Below are 15,178 nucleotides of genomic sequence, written 5' to 3'. Positions count from 1 at the left end.
ACTGATTCGTGATAATGTCAAGTACTTCTACAACTGCTGCGACTACCGCCACAACAGTGGGGAATGCCACTCTGCACTTGAGTCCAAACACCAAGGAACATCACCACCACCATGTTCTCGGGGAGCAAGGTATACATAACTTGGTACAAGGACAATACCCGTATCGTCATAAGAAGCCAGAGTTCAAGGATAAGTACGATGAGCGTCGTTGGTGCTTGGAACACTTGGCTGGCGCATTCAGAGTGTTTGGGAGAAAAGGTTATGCTGAAGGGTCTGCTGGCCATATCTCTGTTCGGGACCCTGTTGATCCAGAGACCTTTTGGATCAACCCATTAGGCACACATTTTTCCCTGATGAAAGTTTCTGATTTGGTACATGTTGATAAGGAAGGTAGGGTCATTGGTGGTAACTTGGCTGCTGTGAACGCTGCAGGATTCAAGATACACTCGGAATTGCACAAAGCTAGGCCTGATGTCAACGCTGCCTGTCATACCCATTCTGTTTGGGGGAAGGCGTATTCCACCTTTGGCAAACCATTGGAGATGATCAACCAAGATGTGTGCATCTTTTACAAAGCACATTCAGTCTATGAAAACTTTGGTGGTGTTGTGCTTGAAAAAGAAGAAGGCATCAATATCGCAAAAGCAATTGGTAACGGCAAAGGTGTAATATTACAAAACCATGGTTTATTAACTGTTGGTGAAACCATTGATGAAGCTGCTTACCTTTTCACGCTCATGGAGAGATGCTGTGAAGTACAAATGCAGGTTGATAAGATTAACCCAATGTTTGAAAAGAAAATTATCGATGATGAAGAAGCTGCATATACGTATCACATGACTTCAGATCCAGAAACCCTATATACAGAGTTCCAACCTGATTATGAATTGGAGTTGGAATTGACCAACGGTGCATTCTTAAAGTGATTTCTGCTATACTTTTCACCTGCTTTATCTGATGAACTGAAAACTCATTCAGCTTTGTGCTCTATGTGGATAATAATTTGTGAATAGTTAGCAAAAAGTATACTCTAACTTGTTTACGTTTGACACAATGGTGACTAATACACGATCAAGCATAATACTTGCTATGACAAATAGTTCTAGACCAATTGAGTTTGTTGCTCTTCCTCGTGAGATTCACTGCATCATTGCCAAACATGTCTTTTATCGAAGAAGCAACATCACAGCTTATGCCTTAACGTGTAAGAGAATTCATCGATTTCTTCAGCCCTTGTTGTACAGCACAAAGGTGCTTCAATTAAGTACGTTTGAGCCATCAAAGACGATTGACAACAACACTCTCTGTACGACATTGTTGGAGGAACCTAACAACGCAAAGAATGTGCGTGTTATGCAAGTGAAATCTTCGAGTACTTGGCTCAGAGATAACGATGCGAGAGGTTTCAATACCAATGTGAGCTCTATATTGCCCATGTGTACGAACTTAGTAACGTTATACATCTTGACGGACTCTTTACCTTTGCTATTTGAATGCTTGAGAAATATACCATCAAATGTCAGGTTTTTGGATGTGATTCTTACATCACGCTTCAGGAATTTAAAGCGTGCTCATCTCGATTCACTTGACACGACAATTAGCCATAACAATCAGTTGACTGAATTCAAGTTCAAGAGTATCAACTCTCCAGTGGTCTATAAGAACATACACCCAGAGCTTGGCCATTGGAACTGGAATTCTGATCTTGCATACGAAGAAACCGGGGGCCATAGGTTAAATGTTAGAGAATGGAGAAACAAGTGGTTACACTTGAGAACAAAACCTCGTGCTACGTCAGTATGCTTCAAAATAGCAGAAGTATTACACAATTTCATCAATAGAAGTGTCAAATGGTTGAAAGTTTTGAAAATTATGGATATCGATCTCGCAATGGTCTTCTCGGATGGATTTATACCCATGAAGACATATTCACTTCCGAGATTTGAAGAGTTGAGATTGTTGGAGTTTGATTCCAGGTCAATGTACCGTATTCATACTTGGTATAGCTCTTTTGTTGAAGTGAACAAAGCACACAGAATGGTTTTGATTATGTACGACGATATGGGTAAAAGTGTCTACTACAAAGAGTGTGGCAATGCTTCGATAAGCCAATTGGATACACAGGGCAACATTGTCAATTGGACAAGATTAGATATCGGTAGTTATCCACATGCACAAATATTGTCACAGTTGAAGCGCACAGAGGTTGACGAGGTTGAAAGCTGATATTTCTACCTCGAATACTTCTTCAGTGCCTCTCTTGGATCTTCATTGATATTTCTCTCTGCGGGCTGAGTTCTTCCCCAAACTAAGGTATTCTTTTTGGACCGATCTTCGTCGACGTCGTTCTTCTTCTTCTTTGACTTTTTCAATTCATTGAGCTCATCCATGTTATAGCCTATTTCTTTAACCTTGGAAGTGAATATTGAATCATCAAGATGTCTCTTTTTGGGTCTGTTGTTAATCGTAGCCATAACTCCATTCCGTGACAGTTTCGGATCGAATAAAATGCTTACATAGCCCTTTGATCCTTCTAAGTACTGACCATAAGCAATTTGATTTGTCTTTGGTTCCCATTCAGCACAGGAAACATTGTGTTGAGCCTTTATGCATGATATTGTCATTAGATCTGACTTATCCAGAATGTCTATAGAATTCGACATTGCAATGACAATTTTATCATTATTGAAGTACATTGGAGCCGTGAAGGAATCGTCAGTTGGACTTGGGTATGTCAATCTCTGTATTAGTGGTCTTGATAAGTTCTTCACGTCGTACAACTTTAGAGAATCCTCTGTTCGAACAAGTAACTTATCCTCAGAGGATTTGATGCTGAGAATTGTGCACTTCTCCACAAATTCCTCTATTGGTCTCATCATCTTTGTATTGATATCCCATGACGTCAACCTGTTGTCATTCACTGCAAATGCCAGACCAGCCGAAGAGTATTCCAAATGGCTTACTTTGGTCTTTTTGCCATTTGCCTTGACGACAGTGACACTCTGCTGAGAGCATTTAGTCGTATCCCATATACGGAAAGTTGAATCCAAACTTGAGGTTATAACCTTCTCATTGGAAATGAACCCACCGTCTGTTATGGTGTCTGTATGTCCTCTTGTCTGTTTAACATCGTATAGGTATCTATCACCAGTTGCAGATGATGCCAGTTCATCACCTTCTAGGGAAATTAATTTGAACGTTGAGGTGTTCGCCAATGTCAACAATGGCCCTCTTGGAGAAGCTATATCCAACTTGTGAATGTGGTGAGATTCAAAGGGCTCAAAGCTGTGCGATGGTTCAGTGCTTTCAGCAGACATTGAGTTGAAGTTATAGCAGAGCAAGGACCCGTCCGTTGTAGCTGTGTACAATTCTGAGCCAGAAGGGTGGTACTTGAGACATGTGATACTCTTTGTGCCGCTTAACTTGAATTGATGAGTTATAGGAAGTTCATCATCATCGTCATCATCGCTATCACTGTCACTGTCACCATCACCATCACCATCACAGTGATTGCCCTCCAAGTCATCATTCCTCAGCCATCTCTCATACACCGAGTCATCTCTCTCAAAATCATGCTCCTTATTCCCAAACTCTGAGGGCAGTTGATTCATTCTTGTTATCCTGGCCAAAGCCTTTAAGTTCTTTGAATATAAAACTGGTGAAAAAGCCTTCAAAATTCATACTCTTCTCCCCAAAATCTAACCCTTTAAGGAGCAAACAATGTCAATTGAATACACCAAAACCGCACGTGAAGGACGTGAGAACCAGTGTAAGTGACCCCCAAATGTGTTTGAAAGATGATATACGATCTAACTGTTCTCTGTTTGTAAGTGTACAACACAACAACAGGTGCTCGTCTGGTGAGTGGTTGTGTGTGTGTGAATGAAGCTGGGGATAGAGTACTCCTTGTTGGCTCGTCGCGTAACAACAACAAATGGGTATTACCAAAGGGAGGTGTTGAGACTGATGAAGATGATGACGGCGACTACGTGAGGGCTGCGATTAGAGAAACGTGGGAAGAAGCTGGTGCTATAGGAACTATTGTGAGAAAGTTGCAAGTGATTCCAGATCTAAGATCACCGGCTGAATGGGCTAAGGGTTCCATGAAGGAGACCAATGGCGTCTTGAGGAACCCACCAAGATCGGAATTTCACCTCTACGAGATGAAGGTTAAGGAGCTACACGATGAATTCCCAGAAAGTGCAACTAGGAAAAGACAGTGGTTCACTTTTGAAGATGCGATTGAGAGTTTGCAGAGTAATAAGAGACCGGAACTCGCAAAGGCAGTTGAGCAGATAATGCTGAATAGTGGTGCTTAAGCACAAGGAGAGCAACAGTGCTATCTACCACCGAGGAACCCAGACATCAAGTTTTGTAGTAGGTTAACCTGTTTAGGCACTTGGATTCCAAAGTACAACTGACCGATGTAGGCAACAGCATCTTTGAGCTCACACGAGTCCAAGGTTGGTGAATAGCGTCCCACGAGAACATTAAACAGTTTAGGATCGCCGGTGGAGACCACCCTTAGAAGGAACTGCACAAAGTTCAGCAGAGGTAGGGAGTCGAAGAGCTTCACTGACACGGAGGATTCCGTTATTTGCTCGTACTTGAACGACGGATACTCCGTTGTGAATAGCGTCAAAAGTTCATCCAATGCTTGGTTCGCATTCTTGACGTTTTGGATGAACAAGTAGTTCAGCACGCATCTTGACACGTAGAGCCCAATGTTGCTCTTCTCAGAGTCCTGTTGGTACCATGACCAGATGTGCTTGACGTATGTGTCCAGAGAATGGGAGTTGCCCAAGACCAGATGTCTCTCAGCCTCATACGCTAAGGAATCACACTCTACAAACTTCTGGCCCAGAGCATTGTGGATATCACCATCACCGTATTGACACTCACCGTGGTTTATGGACCAGTTGACTGCCTCCACGCCAACGTGTTTCAGAGAGGGCTCCTGGGGATCAAACAGGGAAATGAGCTGTATCAGCCTGGCCTTCGACTCAGTAGTCACCTTGGTGTCGCTCTCGTTGTAAACATCAATCAGATAGCTCGTCAGATCAGACCCTGTGGCCGGCTGGCTTGACTGGAGCAGAATCTGAGCCCCGTGGTACAGCAGGTCAATGGCATCGCCATACGACTTGGACCGGACGTTTCTATTGGCAATCGTGCGAAGAGTCTGATGAGCCTCGTAGTAGTCGCCCTCGGCGATCTTAGCCTGGAACCGAAGCAGCGTTCTCTTCAGCTTCGGGTTGGAAACGTTGATCTCAGTGGCCATTTCGTGGGAACAGAAGCAGATGTGCAGTGGACGGTGCACTTTACGCTGAACCTCCTTGTTGTGTTGATGGAAAGAGCCTGCCTGGCGAGTGGGTTTCTAGGCTGGGTTCTGTGTATTTTTCCTCGTTTCTGGTGTGGGCTCCCGCCAAAGTTGGGGCATTTTTATAAGGGGAAGGCGGCCCGTGAAAAAGCCCACGCTGGAGGCTTCCACCACGAGACAGACAATAATACCGGTCGATTACTGGGAACAATTACTGCGAATAAGGGGAAATGTCTGAGGTATCAAACGACTCGGTGCAGGTGATTGACGAGGCGAAGGAGTTTCAGTGAGTATTGGGTGTCTGTGCGTGCTTTGGTGCGCTGTTCTTTGGAGCTGCTCCTAACAAGCGGTGTCCCCCGTGACCGCCAATAGAAGAGACTCCGTGAAAGCATACTTGTCCAAGGTGTCGCCAAATGACATGGGACTGGACTACCATGTGATCTCCGTGTTTGGCTCGCAGTCCACGGGGAAGTCGACGCTACTGAACGCGCTGTTCCACACGAAGTTCGATGTTATGAACGAAGCTCAGAGACAACAGACCACGAAGGGCATCTGGCTGGGGTTCTCCCCCAAAGTTGAATCACACTCGACATCGCTCGGTAAGGAGCATGTGTTTGTGATGGATGTTGAAGGCTCTGATGGCCGAGAGCGTGGAGAAGACCAGGACTTTGAGAGGAAAGCAGCTCTGTTTGCCTTGGCCACCTCAGAGGTGTTGATTGTGAACATCTGGGAACACCAGGTTGGGCTCTACCAAGGTGCCAACATGGGGCTGTTGAAGACGGTGTTCGAAGTCAACCTCTCGCTGTTTGGTGACAAGGACCATAAGATGCTGTTGCTGTTTGTCATTAGAGACCATGTCGGTTCCACTCCGTTGGAGAACTTATCCAATACTCTGACCCAGGACTTGCACAAGATGTGGAATGACATTGCCAAACCTTCCACTGTGGCATCCGATACTCCACTTTCGAAGTACTTTGACTTGGAGTTTGTCGGACTGAGTCATAAAGTGTTGCAAGAGCACCAATTCCACGAGGATGTTCGTTCACTGGGTGATCGTTTCACACCTGGAGATGAGAATTACTTGTTTAAGAAGGACTATCACCAAGCATTCCCTATCGATGGGTGGTCAGTGTACGCTGAGAACTGCTGGAACCAAATCCAATCGAATAAGGATTTAGATCTCCCAACACAACAAATCCTTGTCGCTAGATTCAGATGTGATGAAATCATCAAGGAGACCTTGGAATTGTTTGACTCTGAGTTCGAACATACGTTTGGTGGTGTAAAACTGGATGGCTTGAAAGGTGCTTCACTCGCTGATGAGTTCAAGAAGCTGCTGCAACTGTCATTGAGTACGTATGACTTACAAGCGGGTCATTATAACAAGGAAGTTTACACGTCGAAGAGAGATGCGCTTACGAAAAGTATCAACTCAAAGCTGCTCACTTTATTCAAGGAGTTCATCAAGGAGTTGTCGAAATCAGCTTTCTCAGAGTTCACTCAAAGCCTAAACGACAAGTCTACAAAAGCCACATTCTTGGAGAGATCAACCGATGCAAAGACCATCGCATTGACATCTTTCTCCCAAGAGCTTGAGCCCGTCAATGAATTGGATCCTGAAACATTCACATATCAAAATGAATTGGAAGAATTTAGTTCCAAGTTACAGGAGCAGATACAACGTTCGAGGGAACAAGAGATTAACACATTGACATCTCGTATTGCTAAGAAATTGGTTCCATCATTGAAGAATGAAACGGTAGATTCATTTGCAGCCCCGGATATTGAGATGTGGGACAGGGTCTTGGACAGTTTCAGAGAGCTGTTGAAACTATCGCTTTCAAAGTATCAAACCAGTGATTCTACTTATGACTTCAAACTGGGTTGCTCCCCAGAGGAAAACGACAGAATAGTTCAGAAGATCGGCAAGGAATCATGGTTGTCTTTTGACAACTTCATACACGATTATCTTAGACCTGATAACGTTGTGAACATTCTCAAACGTCAATTCGATGAGGTGTTCACATATGACAACACTGGCATCCCAAGGGTTTGGAAGAACGAAACAGAGATCTCGTCTGCGTATAGGGAGGCCTCCCAGCACGCACTAAAGTCGCTTCCTCTGCTGTCCATTGCTAAACTGTCAAACGATTCAGAGATCATTCCTGATTATGACATCTACGACGATGAGGATGAAGAGGATGTGCATCCACACAGGTTCTCACACATCTTGTCTGCTCCTGAACAGCTAAGAGTCAAGAAGGACTTCCTCAAACAGGCTGAGGTATCATACCGTGATGCGTCGCGTTCCATCATCTCAAACATCTCAAAGATTCCACCATTCATGTACATTCTGTTGATCGTCTTGGGATGGAACGAATTCATGGCTATCTTGCGCAACCCTCTCTACTTGGTGCTTGCCATTCTCATTGGTACCGGGCTCTTCTTTGTGAACACTCTGAACTTGTGGGGGCCGTTGGACCTCGCATTCCACGCTCTAGTGAAGCAAATAAAGGCACACCTCGCTAGCATTTTACTCGACGACAACTCAGCTACAGTTCCGCAGCCGTTGGAATCCTACGAAATGGATGACTTATCTGAGAAGATTGAATAAACCGTGCCGTATGTACATAGCTGTCTTTTCCATAAAACACCCCATTGAACATTGATTACAATGTGCTTGAGTTATCGTGTAGAAGTATATGAATCTCCCCGAAAGTGGAAATCTTCCAGAAACAGCATAGAGAGCCAGCCATCGAATGGTAGACACTGACGCTTAGCACCCACCAGCCATCTCGAATCCTTGCTGGTAAGTTGCTGTCGAACTGCCTTCCACGTCTTGATCCATTGCTTACCTCTTGATCCGTTGCTTGAACCCCCCTACTAAAACTGCACTCTGTAGGAAGGCTGGTGCCACTGATCACGATGATGACTTTACCTCGTAAATGGACTGTTGTTGAGTTAGACAGAAAGCAGTACTTTCTTGGAGTTCACTACTCTTTGGATACGGTTGAGTACTGTGTGTATCTCACTGACTTCAGTTATGTGTGGATAGGCGATGTTGATGCTGCTCTATTGGGCTTTAAGGCGTCACAGTTTGGGTACGATGCTGAGTCTCTAGACAACGTCTACAAGCAATTACTGATAACGTTCGAAAACAACTTTGATGGATCAGATAATGAAACTGCTTTGTCACTTGATAAGCTCAAAGTGGATGGAGGAGTTCCACTGGAATTGAAGATGAACCTGGCAAAGCACGTTGACAATGTTGAGTTCCTGTGGAGCTTTGATCTGACGATACTCAGAGATTCAACTGCCATCACAATCATGAAAAACCTCTTCTTTTACCAGTCCACCATCATCCATACTATGAACGAGTACAGAGGTGATCTTGTGAAGATTATACGGCAAAAGGATAACGCCATAAGGTATCTTCTGGAAGTGATTAGTGGGATGAATCAGCCAGATCTGATAGAGAAATGGGCCCCAGAGCGCTCCTCCAACAGAAGACACATCACCAGGTTCGATTCAAAGGAGTTTGAATCGCTTTGGAAGAAGAAGAAGCTTGTTCGATTCCAAAATGAGTATATCTGGGACATCCTAGGGTCAAACTACACTGACAATACCTGGTCATATGGCACAACGTTCAGCTACACCAAGAAGGACAATATGGGCACAAAACGCCCAAGCAACAACGATACAGACGCATCGCCTACTCATGCTGTTCCAAAGAGACAGAGACTAGATGATGTTGAATCTCTTTCTGAGCATATGAAAGACCATACTATCAATAGCACAGACACACCAACGCCTACAGCACAGCTACATGCATCACCAACGAAGGGAAGCACAAGTGAAGAATCAGAAAGAGAAGGGTCAGCTTTGCCATCTGATGCCACGATACAACCTATGAGACAACGTCAGACATTTGGTAGTCCTAGAAAGAGAACCATACACCAAAAGACATTTTCGCCAATCAAGGCTGCCAAACGTTTCCACACTACAGATGAATAACCAAAATACCCTTGCCAGAACAGACACCATCAACGTGCTGTAGATGCTATACACTCCCAACGTTCAATTATCTTATCCAATGCACTGTTTTGCACTTCATCCCTTTTAACGTAAAGAGCTGTAAGTATTCCACTCCAGTAACGAATGAAATCTTCAAGTTCTTCTTTAGTTAGCGGTTTATACTTATATCTGTTATCATTACCCTTGGATGGCTTAAACGAGCTCTTTTTGAAGTATTCTGTAAACACTGAGATCCAATATTGGCTAATGACCTTCAGAGCATCACCAAGTGTTAACACTTTACCCTTGTCGTACCCGATGAGCTCAACATCGTCTTCATACTCCGCGTACATGACTGCATCCAACGCCTCAAGAACAACTTTCTGAATCTCTGAGAATACAAGATCAGATGCATCGCCAAAGGAAATAGTTGCTTCTCCGTCTACTGACTCGGTCGTTTGTGACTCTTCTTTGTCGTTCATCTCGATATCTTCACCCCCGTTTTCTATGACAGGTACATTGGAAGAATGATGATGTGCTGCTTCGTACTCCATATTCTCTTGAAATGATTTTTCAGCAATGAGCTTTGCAGTCATACCCTTTGTGTAAGACACTGTGAGGATTTCATTCGCCAGTGCCTTCATACAGAGGTTTTTGTCATTGGACAGTAGAACCACCATTGATCCCGTTCTCTCTTTGAAGTACAAACAGCAATCCAAGATGGCGTCGTCTTTGGTCGATTCTTTATCAATTGACTCACGAAGCTTCTGGGCCCTTACAGAGCTGTCTCTAGCAGCAAGCATTCTATAGATCCAATCATTGGCCCAACGTGCAAGGTGACCCACTGTAATATCACTGATAACATCCTTCGGTCTCTTGTGTGAAAGCTTGAGCCCATCAAGTTCCTGTATAACAGTTACTGGAATAACAATCCTATGGTGGTACTTTTCATACAGTTTTGATAAATCATCCACGATATCCAAATGAGATATGATGAAGTTTGTATCTATCACCATCATAATGTCTCTGCTCTGCAATACCTCAGGATTATCATCGAGCTCTGGAATCGGTTTCGAAGATAACGATACAAATCCTGCCTCATTTCTCCTCTCAGTGACAAAGTCAGAGACAATTTGTACCTCTTGCTCGTCATCCATCCCAATTATGGGTATATCTCCTTCAGAATCATGTGCATAATGCACATCATCTCTATTCAAGCTACCGCTGTTTTCAGTGAGATGGACAAGCGCATCACTCACTCTTTCTTCGATCTTTATAGCACCAATTGGTCGGTTTTGACGAGGTGAGCCCACCGTTAGGATACGCTCCTGATCCTGTTTACTCAAACCAGCGTCTGAGTACTTAGACGGGAGTCCGCTCATGTTCCCTTGAGATATAATAACAATCAACTAGGAGAAAAAATGAGAGATGCAAATTTCGGCAATCACTTGGTATACCTTGTGTCAAAGATCAAAACTACATAATTTTGTGATATTAAAACATGATCGTAACGTGAAATTAAAACCCCATTAACCCAATTATGAACAGAGATGAATAGAGGAGATCAAGTTCTGTAAAGAACAGTGCTCTCTCTAGATGTTAAAAACAAAACTAACAAAATACAACAAAAAACTGCGAAAACATGACACCAATAAAATTCCTCCTAATCTTTGAACTCTTTCTGATGATGAATTTACTTCTTAGCAGTCTTCTTAGCAGCCTTCTTCTCAGCAGCCTTCTTCTCAGCAGCCTTCTCCTTCTCAGCTTGTTCCTTCAACACTCTCTTCACAATCTTTTGTTCCTCGATCAAGAAAGCTCTAACGATTCTTTCCTTGACACAGTTGGCACATCTGGAACCGCCGTAAGCACGGGAGACAGTCTTGTGGGTCTTGGAGACTTGAGCATACTCTCTTGGTCTCAAAGAGGAGATACCTGGCAAAGCGACACCACAGTCACCACATTTTGGTCTGGTACCGGTCTTCTTTACGTGTTGAGCACGCAAGACACCACCTGGGGTCTTAACAACTTTGATCTTGTTAGAACGAGAGTTGTATGGGTTTCTTCTTCTGTAAGTAACTCTTTGAGCCATTTTTCCTTGCTTGGTTTGATCAAGTACTCCTCTTTTGGGGTTATTTGGTGATGTGTAGTGAAATATTATGGTGAAAAGTTCAAACTGTGCTCGCTCGAGCGACATTTCACTAGATGTTCGGGTGTTTGCGTAATATTGCCTATTTGGGAATTTTGTGACTGCGAAAAATTCTACAGAAGAGACTCACACGCACAAACAACAACAAAACAACAACAATCAGTTAGCACAAGATGGCCATAGATTATGGTGTTGTGTGTGTCGTCTGTCTGTTAGTGGCAGGATCTCAGTTTAAGGGTGCTCAAATAATTAAACAAATGTACATTCAATCAATTCCATTATAATACCATGTTTGTAGCAGAAATGACTTCCAGTATAGCTGTAAAGTGGTCTTAACGCAATCTTCTAGCCTCACGCTCAGACTCCATCAAAGACAAGATGTCGTTCTCTCTGACTGGACCCTATATGAAGTTGTTAGTTGACCTGATCGTTTTGAATGAGGGAAATGGTGATGTAGACATACCTTAACGTTTCTGACAATAGTTCTAGAGGAGTCGTCCAAGAACTCAACTCTGACTTGGGTGACACCACCACGGGAACCGGTTCTACCGAGAACCTTCTTAACTCTAGCAAGGGTAACTGGGGTCTTAGTGTCCTGTAGATGTTTTGTTAGCGGGAGTTCTTTTTATTCAACTCGGGTTGGAAGAGACTAAAAGTGACAACGACAAATCGATAATGTATCTTGTGGTCGATAAATGCCATCCATTACACCTCGATGAAGTAAATATACTCCAGTTAGTGACAAAGTTATTCGACACCATCTTCAATGGACTCTTCGGTTTCCTTGATGAATCTTCAATCCGTAATCAACATTCTCAGGGTTTTTATTGCAGATACCAAACATGAAGCACCCACTACATATCACAGGTACCTCATTTGTCTCTTTTCATCTCTTCCAAGCGCATAAACTTACCATCTTGATGTATTTGCTTTGACGTGGTGTTTCCTTTCAACTGGACGAGTCCTCTTGTGTGAAGAAAGAAAAAGATGAAAAATCCGCCCCAGCACGCGCAGACTGAAAATCGTGATGCTGCCCAAACCATTTTGTTTCTACTCACACCCGGACACCAATTGAGTGTGGCTCTACGACTTTTGTGCATGTGTGCGTATAGATGTTGGGGTGTGTGGCATTGTTTCAATTATACAGGCACCATCTATTTAGAAGTTGATTCCTTCAAGGAGACAATTCTATTGAGAACAACTTTATCATCAGTAGTATCCTTGTCGAGTGCGAAGTAACCAACTCTAAGGGCTTGGAATCTGACAATTTCAGGGCCAGAAACGTCCTTGTCTTCCACAATGTTAAACTCCTTAGCTGAAGCATCCTCAACGTCCCATGGAGATCTCTTTATGACTTCATTTAAAGCTGGCTCAACAACAGAGTTCTTGTAGATCTCTTCAGAGTTTGCGTTGATATCAGCAAGGAATCCATCAGGGTGAGCTGATGGGTTTTCAGAATTGAATAACTGGTTGTAAATTCTTGTCTCTGAAACCTTGATTGGTGAGTTGTGCTTCTCGGACTTTGGAACCCATTGGATGTAAGTCTTTGGCTTCTTGGTGATATCCTTGTCATAGTTAACGTGGATTTTGGTGACGTTGCCAGATGCATCCTTTTCAACAGACTTGAAGCTGATGTTGAATGGAACCTTCAATAAACCAACAGGTTGGGTTGGTTTCAATCTGAAGAATGATGAATCAGAGTCATCTTCTGTGAAATCTGATCTGTCAATGAATATTCTCTTGACAAATGGAACCTTTCTCGATCCAAATTTGTCGTTACCTGGCTTGTAAGGAATATCGAGCAACTCCTCAAAGTCTTCATCAAGGTTATCAATCTCAACTTCTACAGGATCCAGGATCAACATCAATCTTGGAACGGTATCCTCCAGATACTTTCTCACAGAGCTCTCGTATCTGACAACCTGGATGTTTGTCGTTGAGGTGGTGACACCTAAAGTATTAACAAAGTTCAAGATAGCACCTGGTGGGACACCTCTTCTCTTGATACCTTCCAATGTAAAAAGTCTTGGATCATCCCAGCCACGAACATACTTGTCGTTAACAAGTTTGGCAATTTTTCTCTTGGACATTATAGTACCAGTGATGTTCAAACGGCCATACTCTCTCTGTGCTGGTCTGTAGACATGCAAGGCATCACATAACCATTCATAAGAGGCTCTGGAAAGGTAGAACTCGGTGGTGCAAAGAGAGTGTGTGATGTTCTCAAAGGAATCAACCAAACAGTGAGTGAAATCATAAGTTGGATAGATCTTCCATTTGTCACCAGTTCTTGGATGTGGGGCATCCAAGACACGATATGCAATCAAGTCCCAGAACTGTGGGTTTGGAGATGACAAGTCCATCTTCATTCTAAGGATGGCCTCACCAGGCTTATAAGCACCATCACGCATCTTTCTAAACTCTTTCAAGTTTTCTTCAATTGATTGAGAACGGTGAACACATGCAACTCTTTCACCACCTGGTGTACCGTCCTCTTTGATACCTCTTCCAGCTCTGATTTGTTCTGATGTGCACTTACAAACATAACCATGATCGCGGTTGATCAAATCCTCAGCCAACTCGTACAACTTGTCAAAGTAATCAGAAGAGTATGTGATCTTCCACGGTGTGAACCCTAACCATTTAACCATTTTCAAGATACTCTTAAAGTAGATATCCTCCTCGGCTTCTGGATTGGTATCATCATATCTGAGGTAACAGACACCGTTGTGATATTTGGCAAACCCAAAGTTAACCATAATGGCCTTTGAGTGACCAATGTGCAAGAATCCGTTTGGCTCTGGTGGGAAACGGGTATGAACTTGGCCCTTAGTAGCCTTCAAATGTTCAACCATGAGTTCTGGATAAGCTTGCGGGTTTTCACCAACTTTGTGCAACTCACCGAGGAAGCCCTCGGCAAACATTGAACGAGTCTTAACAGGCTCTTCCTTCTTCGAACCCTTGGCATCTCCAGCCGGTTTTTTTGCCTTTTTTTCCTTCTTCACAACATCACGCTCATCCTTTGGCCCCAAGAGAGCCAAAAGCTCAGCATCGATGATTGGTTTGAAAGAAGTGGCATTTGCCCACTTGAGTGCTGGAATCGTTCTGATCTCAGCCATCACCTTTGGGAATGATTGGTATCTCTTGGTGGTGATTTCATCCTTATTTTCCTCAATATAGTTGAGAACCTCCTTCTTCACATCTTCGTCTGTGACAACAACACCGACACCTGATACGTCGTTCATCTCTTGAACGTTTGAGTCATCCGCTCTAGACTTGACATACTTGAATGCTTCATCAACTTGTGTTGCAGTCTTCAAGTCTCCCTTCAAGATACCATCAACAACCAAGCTACGCTTTGGGATATCATCACCTTTACTCAAAATTGCGGTTTGATGTAGCAACAGTCTCTTCTGCTTCTCCAATGGGTACTCCAATGGCACTGTAGCCTCGGTGAGAATGGCTTCAAAAGCTGTAGAAACCTTCTTGTTTTTCAAGATCTCTTTCACTTTGACCTCCTCGAGACCAAGCTGGTTAAGTTTGGCGGTAAGCGCTTCGATAGAAGACATTGTCCTTTGAGAATCGATGACAGTCTCTCAGAATTGATAAAATCGAAGAAGGAACAAAATGTTCAGGCCAAAGGAAAAAAAAAATGAGTACAAAAAATGAGAGAGTTTGGCAATGAGCGCGAAATGGCAGAC

The 15,178-nt window shown here is 43.4% G+C and overlaps 10 protein-coding genes across 10 annotated transcripts; 4 read left to right on the top strand and 6 right to left on the bottom strand.

The window, feature by feature from the left end:
• Positions 1 to 14: 14 nt before the first annotated feature.
• Positions 15 to 926, top strand: CYBJADRAFT_177461 (arad-like aldolase/epimerase; the record flags this gene model as incomplete). Its single annotated transcript, XM_020216865.1, has 2 exons — positions 15 to 56; positions 126 to 926. The coding sequence occupies 2 exons, from the start codon at positions 15 to 17 to the stop codon at positions 924 to 926; spliced, it is 843 nt and encodes a 280-aa protein (XP_020070611.1).
• Positions 927 to 2,231: 1,305 nt separating this feature from the next.
• On the bottom strand, positions 2,232 to 3,611 carry CYBJADRAFT_167600 (WD40 repeat-like protein; the record flags this gene model as incomplete). The annotated part of the gene is made up of 1 exon (XM_020214990.1): positions 2,232 to 3,611. The coding sequence occupies one exon, from the start codon at positions 3,609 to 3,611 to the stop codon at positions 2,232 to 2,234; it is 1,380 nt and encodes a 459-aa protein (XP_020070610.1).
• A 109-nt stretch (positions 3,612 to 3,720) lies between these two features.
• On the top strand, positions 3,721 to 4,319 carry DDP1 (polyphosphatase DDP1; the record flags this gene model as incomplete). Its single annotated transcript, XM_020212690.1, has 2 exons — positions 3,721 to 3,769; positions 3,832 to 4,319. 2 exons carry the CDS (start codon positions 3,721 to 3,723, stop codon positions 4,317 to 4,319), a joined length of 537 nt encoding a protein of 178 aa, XP_020070609.1.
• GET4 lies at positions 3,938 to 5,377 on the bottom strand. The gene has a single exon (XM_020214989.1). The coding sequence runs from the start codon at positions 5,276 to 5,278 to the stop codon at positions 4,340 to 4,342; it is 939 nt and encodes a 312-aa protein (XP_020070608.1). The 5' UTR covers positions 5,279 to 5,377; the 3' UTR covers positions 3,938 to 4,339.
• Positions 5,378 to 5,547: 170 nt separating this feature from the next.
• Positions 5,548 to 7,931, top strand: SEY1 (dynamin-like GTPase SEY1; the record flags this gene model as incomplete). The annotated part of the gene is made up of 2 exons (XM_020216416.1): positions 5,548 to 5,603; positions 5,690 to 7,931. 2 exons carry the CDS (start codon positions 5,548 to 5,550, stop codon positions 7,929 to 7,931), a joined length of 2,298 nt encoding a protein of 765 aa, XP_020070607.1.
• Positions 7,932 to 8,086: 155 nt separating this feature from the next.
• CYBJADRAFT_86612 (uncharacterized protein) lies at positions 8,087 to 9,345 on the top strand. The gene has a single exon (XM_020217975.1). It carries the CDS (start codon positions 8,243 to 8,245, stop codon positions 9,329 to 9,331), a length of 1,089 nt encoding a protein of 362 aa, XP_020070606.1. The 5' UTR covers positions 8,087 to 8,242; the 3' UTR covers positions 9,332 to 9,345.
• Positions 9,346 to 9,384: 39 nt separating this feature from the next.
• On the bottom strand, positions 9,385 to 10,521 carry SWT1 (mRNA-processing endoribonuclease; the record flags this gene model as incomplete). Its single annotated transcript, XM_020212330.1, has 2 exons — positions 9,385 to 9,813; positions 9,850 to 10,521. Coding segments are annotated over 2 exons (1,101 nt in total), but the record flags the coding sequence as incomplete, so codon positions are not given.
• Positions 10,522 to 10,733: 212 nt separating this feature from the next.
• On the bottom strand, positions 10,734 to 11,427 carry CYBJADRAFT_139013 (60S ribosomal eL34 domain-containing protein). The gene has a single exon (XM_020213166.1). The coding sequence runs from the start codon at positions 11,418 to 11,420 to the stop codon at positions 11,025 to 11,027; it is 396 nt and encodes a 131-aa protein (XP_020070604.1). The 5' UTR covers positions 11,421 to 11,427; the 3' UTR covers positions 10,734 to 11,024.
• Positions 11,428 to 11,809: 382 nt separating this feature from the next.
• On the bottom strand, positions 11,810 to 12,238 carry RPS28A (40S ribosomal eS28 domain-containing protein; the record flags this gene model as incomplete). Its single annotated transcript, XM_020216415.1, has 3 exons — positions 11,810 to 11,878; positions 11,941 to 12,072; positions 12,128 to 12,238. The coding sequence occupies 3 exons, from the start codon at positions 12,236 to 12,238 to the stop codon at positions 11,810 to 11,812; spliced, it is 312 nt and encodes a 103-aa protein (XP_020070603.1).
• Positions 12,239 to 12,390: 152 nt separating this feature from the next.
• On the bottom strand, positions 12,391 to 15,072 carry GLN4 (glutamine--tRNA ligase). The gene has a single exon (XM_020214988.1). It carries the CDS (start codon positions 15,044 to 15,046, stop codon positions 12,632 to 12,634), a length of 2,415 nt encoding a protein of 804 aa, XP_020070602.1. The 5' UTR covers positions 15,047 to 15,072; the 3' UTR covers positions 12,391 to 12,631.
• Positions 15,073 to 15,178: the final 106 nt, after the last annotated feature.

This window comes from Cyberlindnera jadinii, assembly GCF_001661405.1.
Source record: "Cyberlindnera jadinii NRRL Y-1542 unplaced genomic scaffold CYBJAscaffold_6, whole genome shotgun sequence".
Taxonomy (NCBI): Eukaryota; Fungi; Ascomycota; class Saccharomycetes; order Phaffomycetales; family Wickerhamomycetaceae; genus Williopsis; species Williopsis jadinii.
The sequence above is the reverse complement of the archived record's forward strand: the minus strand, read 5'-3'. Positions and strand labels throughout refer to the sequence as shown.

Coding starts and splice junctions, on each gene's coding strand:
- CYBJADRAFT_139013 (XM_020213166.1), bottom strand. CDS start 11,420: ATGGCTCAAAGAGTTACTTACAGAAGAAGAAACCCATACAACTCTCGT.
- CYBJADRAFT_86612 (XM_020217975.1), top strand. CDS start 8,243: ATGATGACTTTACCTCGTAAATGGACTGTTGTTGAGTTAGACAGAAAG.
- GLN4 (XM_020214988.1), bottom strand. CDS start 15,046: ATGTCTTCTATCGAAGCGCTTACCGCCAAACTTAACCAGCTTGGTCTC.
- GET4 (XM_020214989.1), bottom strand. CDS start 5,278: ATGGCCACTGAGATCAACGTTTCCAACCCGAAGCTGAAGAGAACGCTG.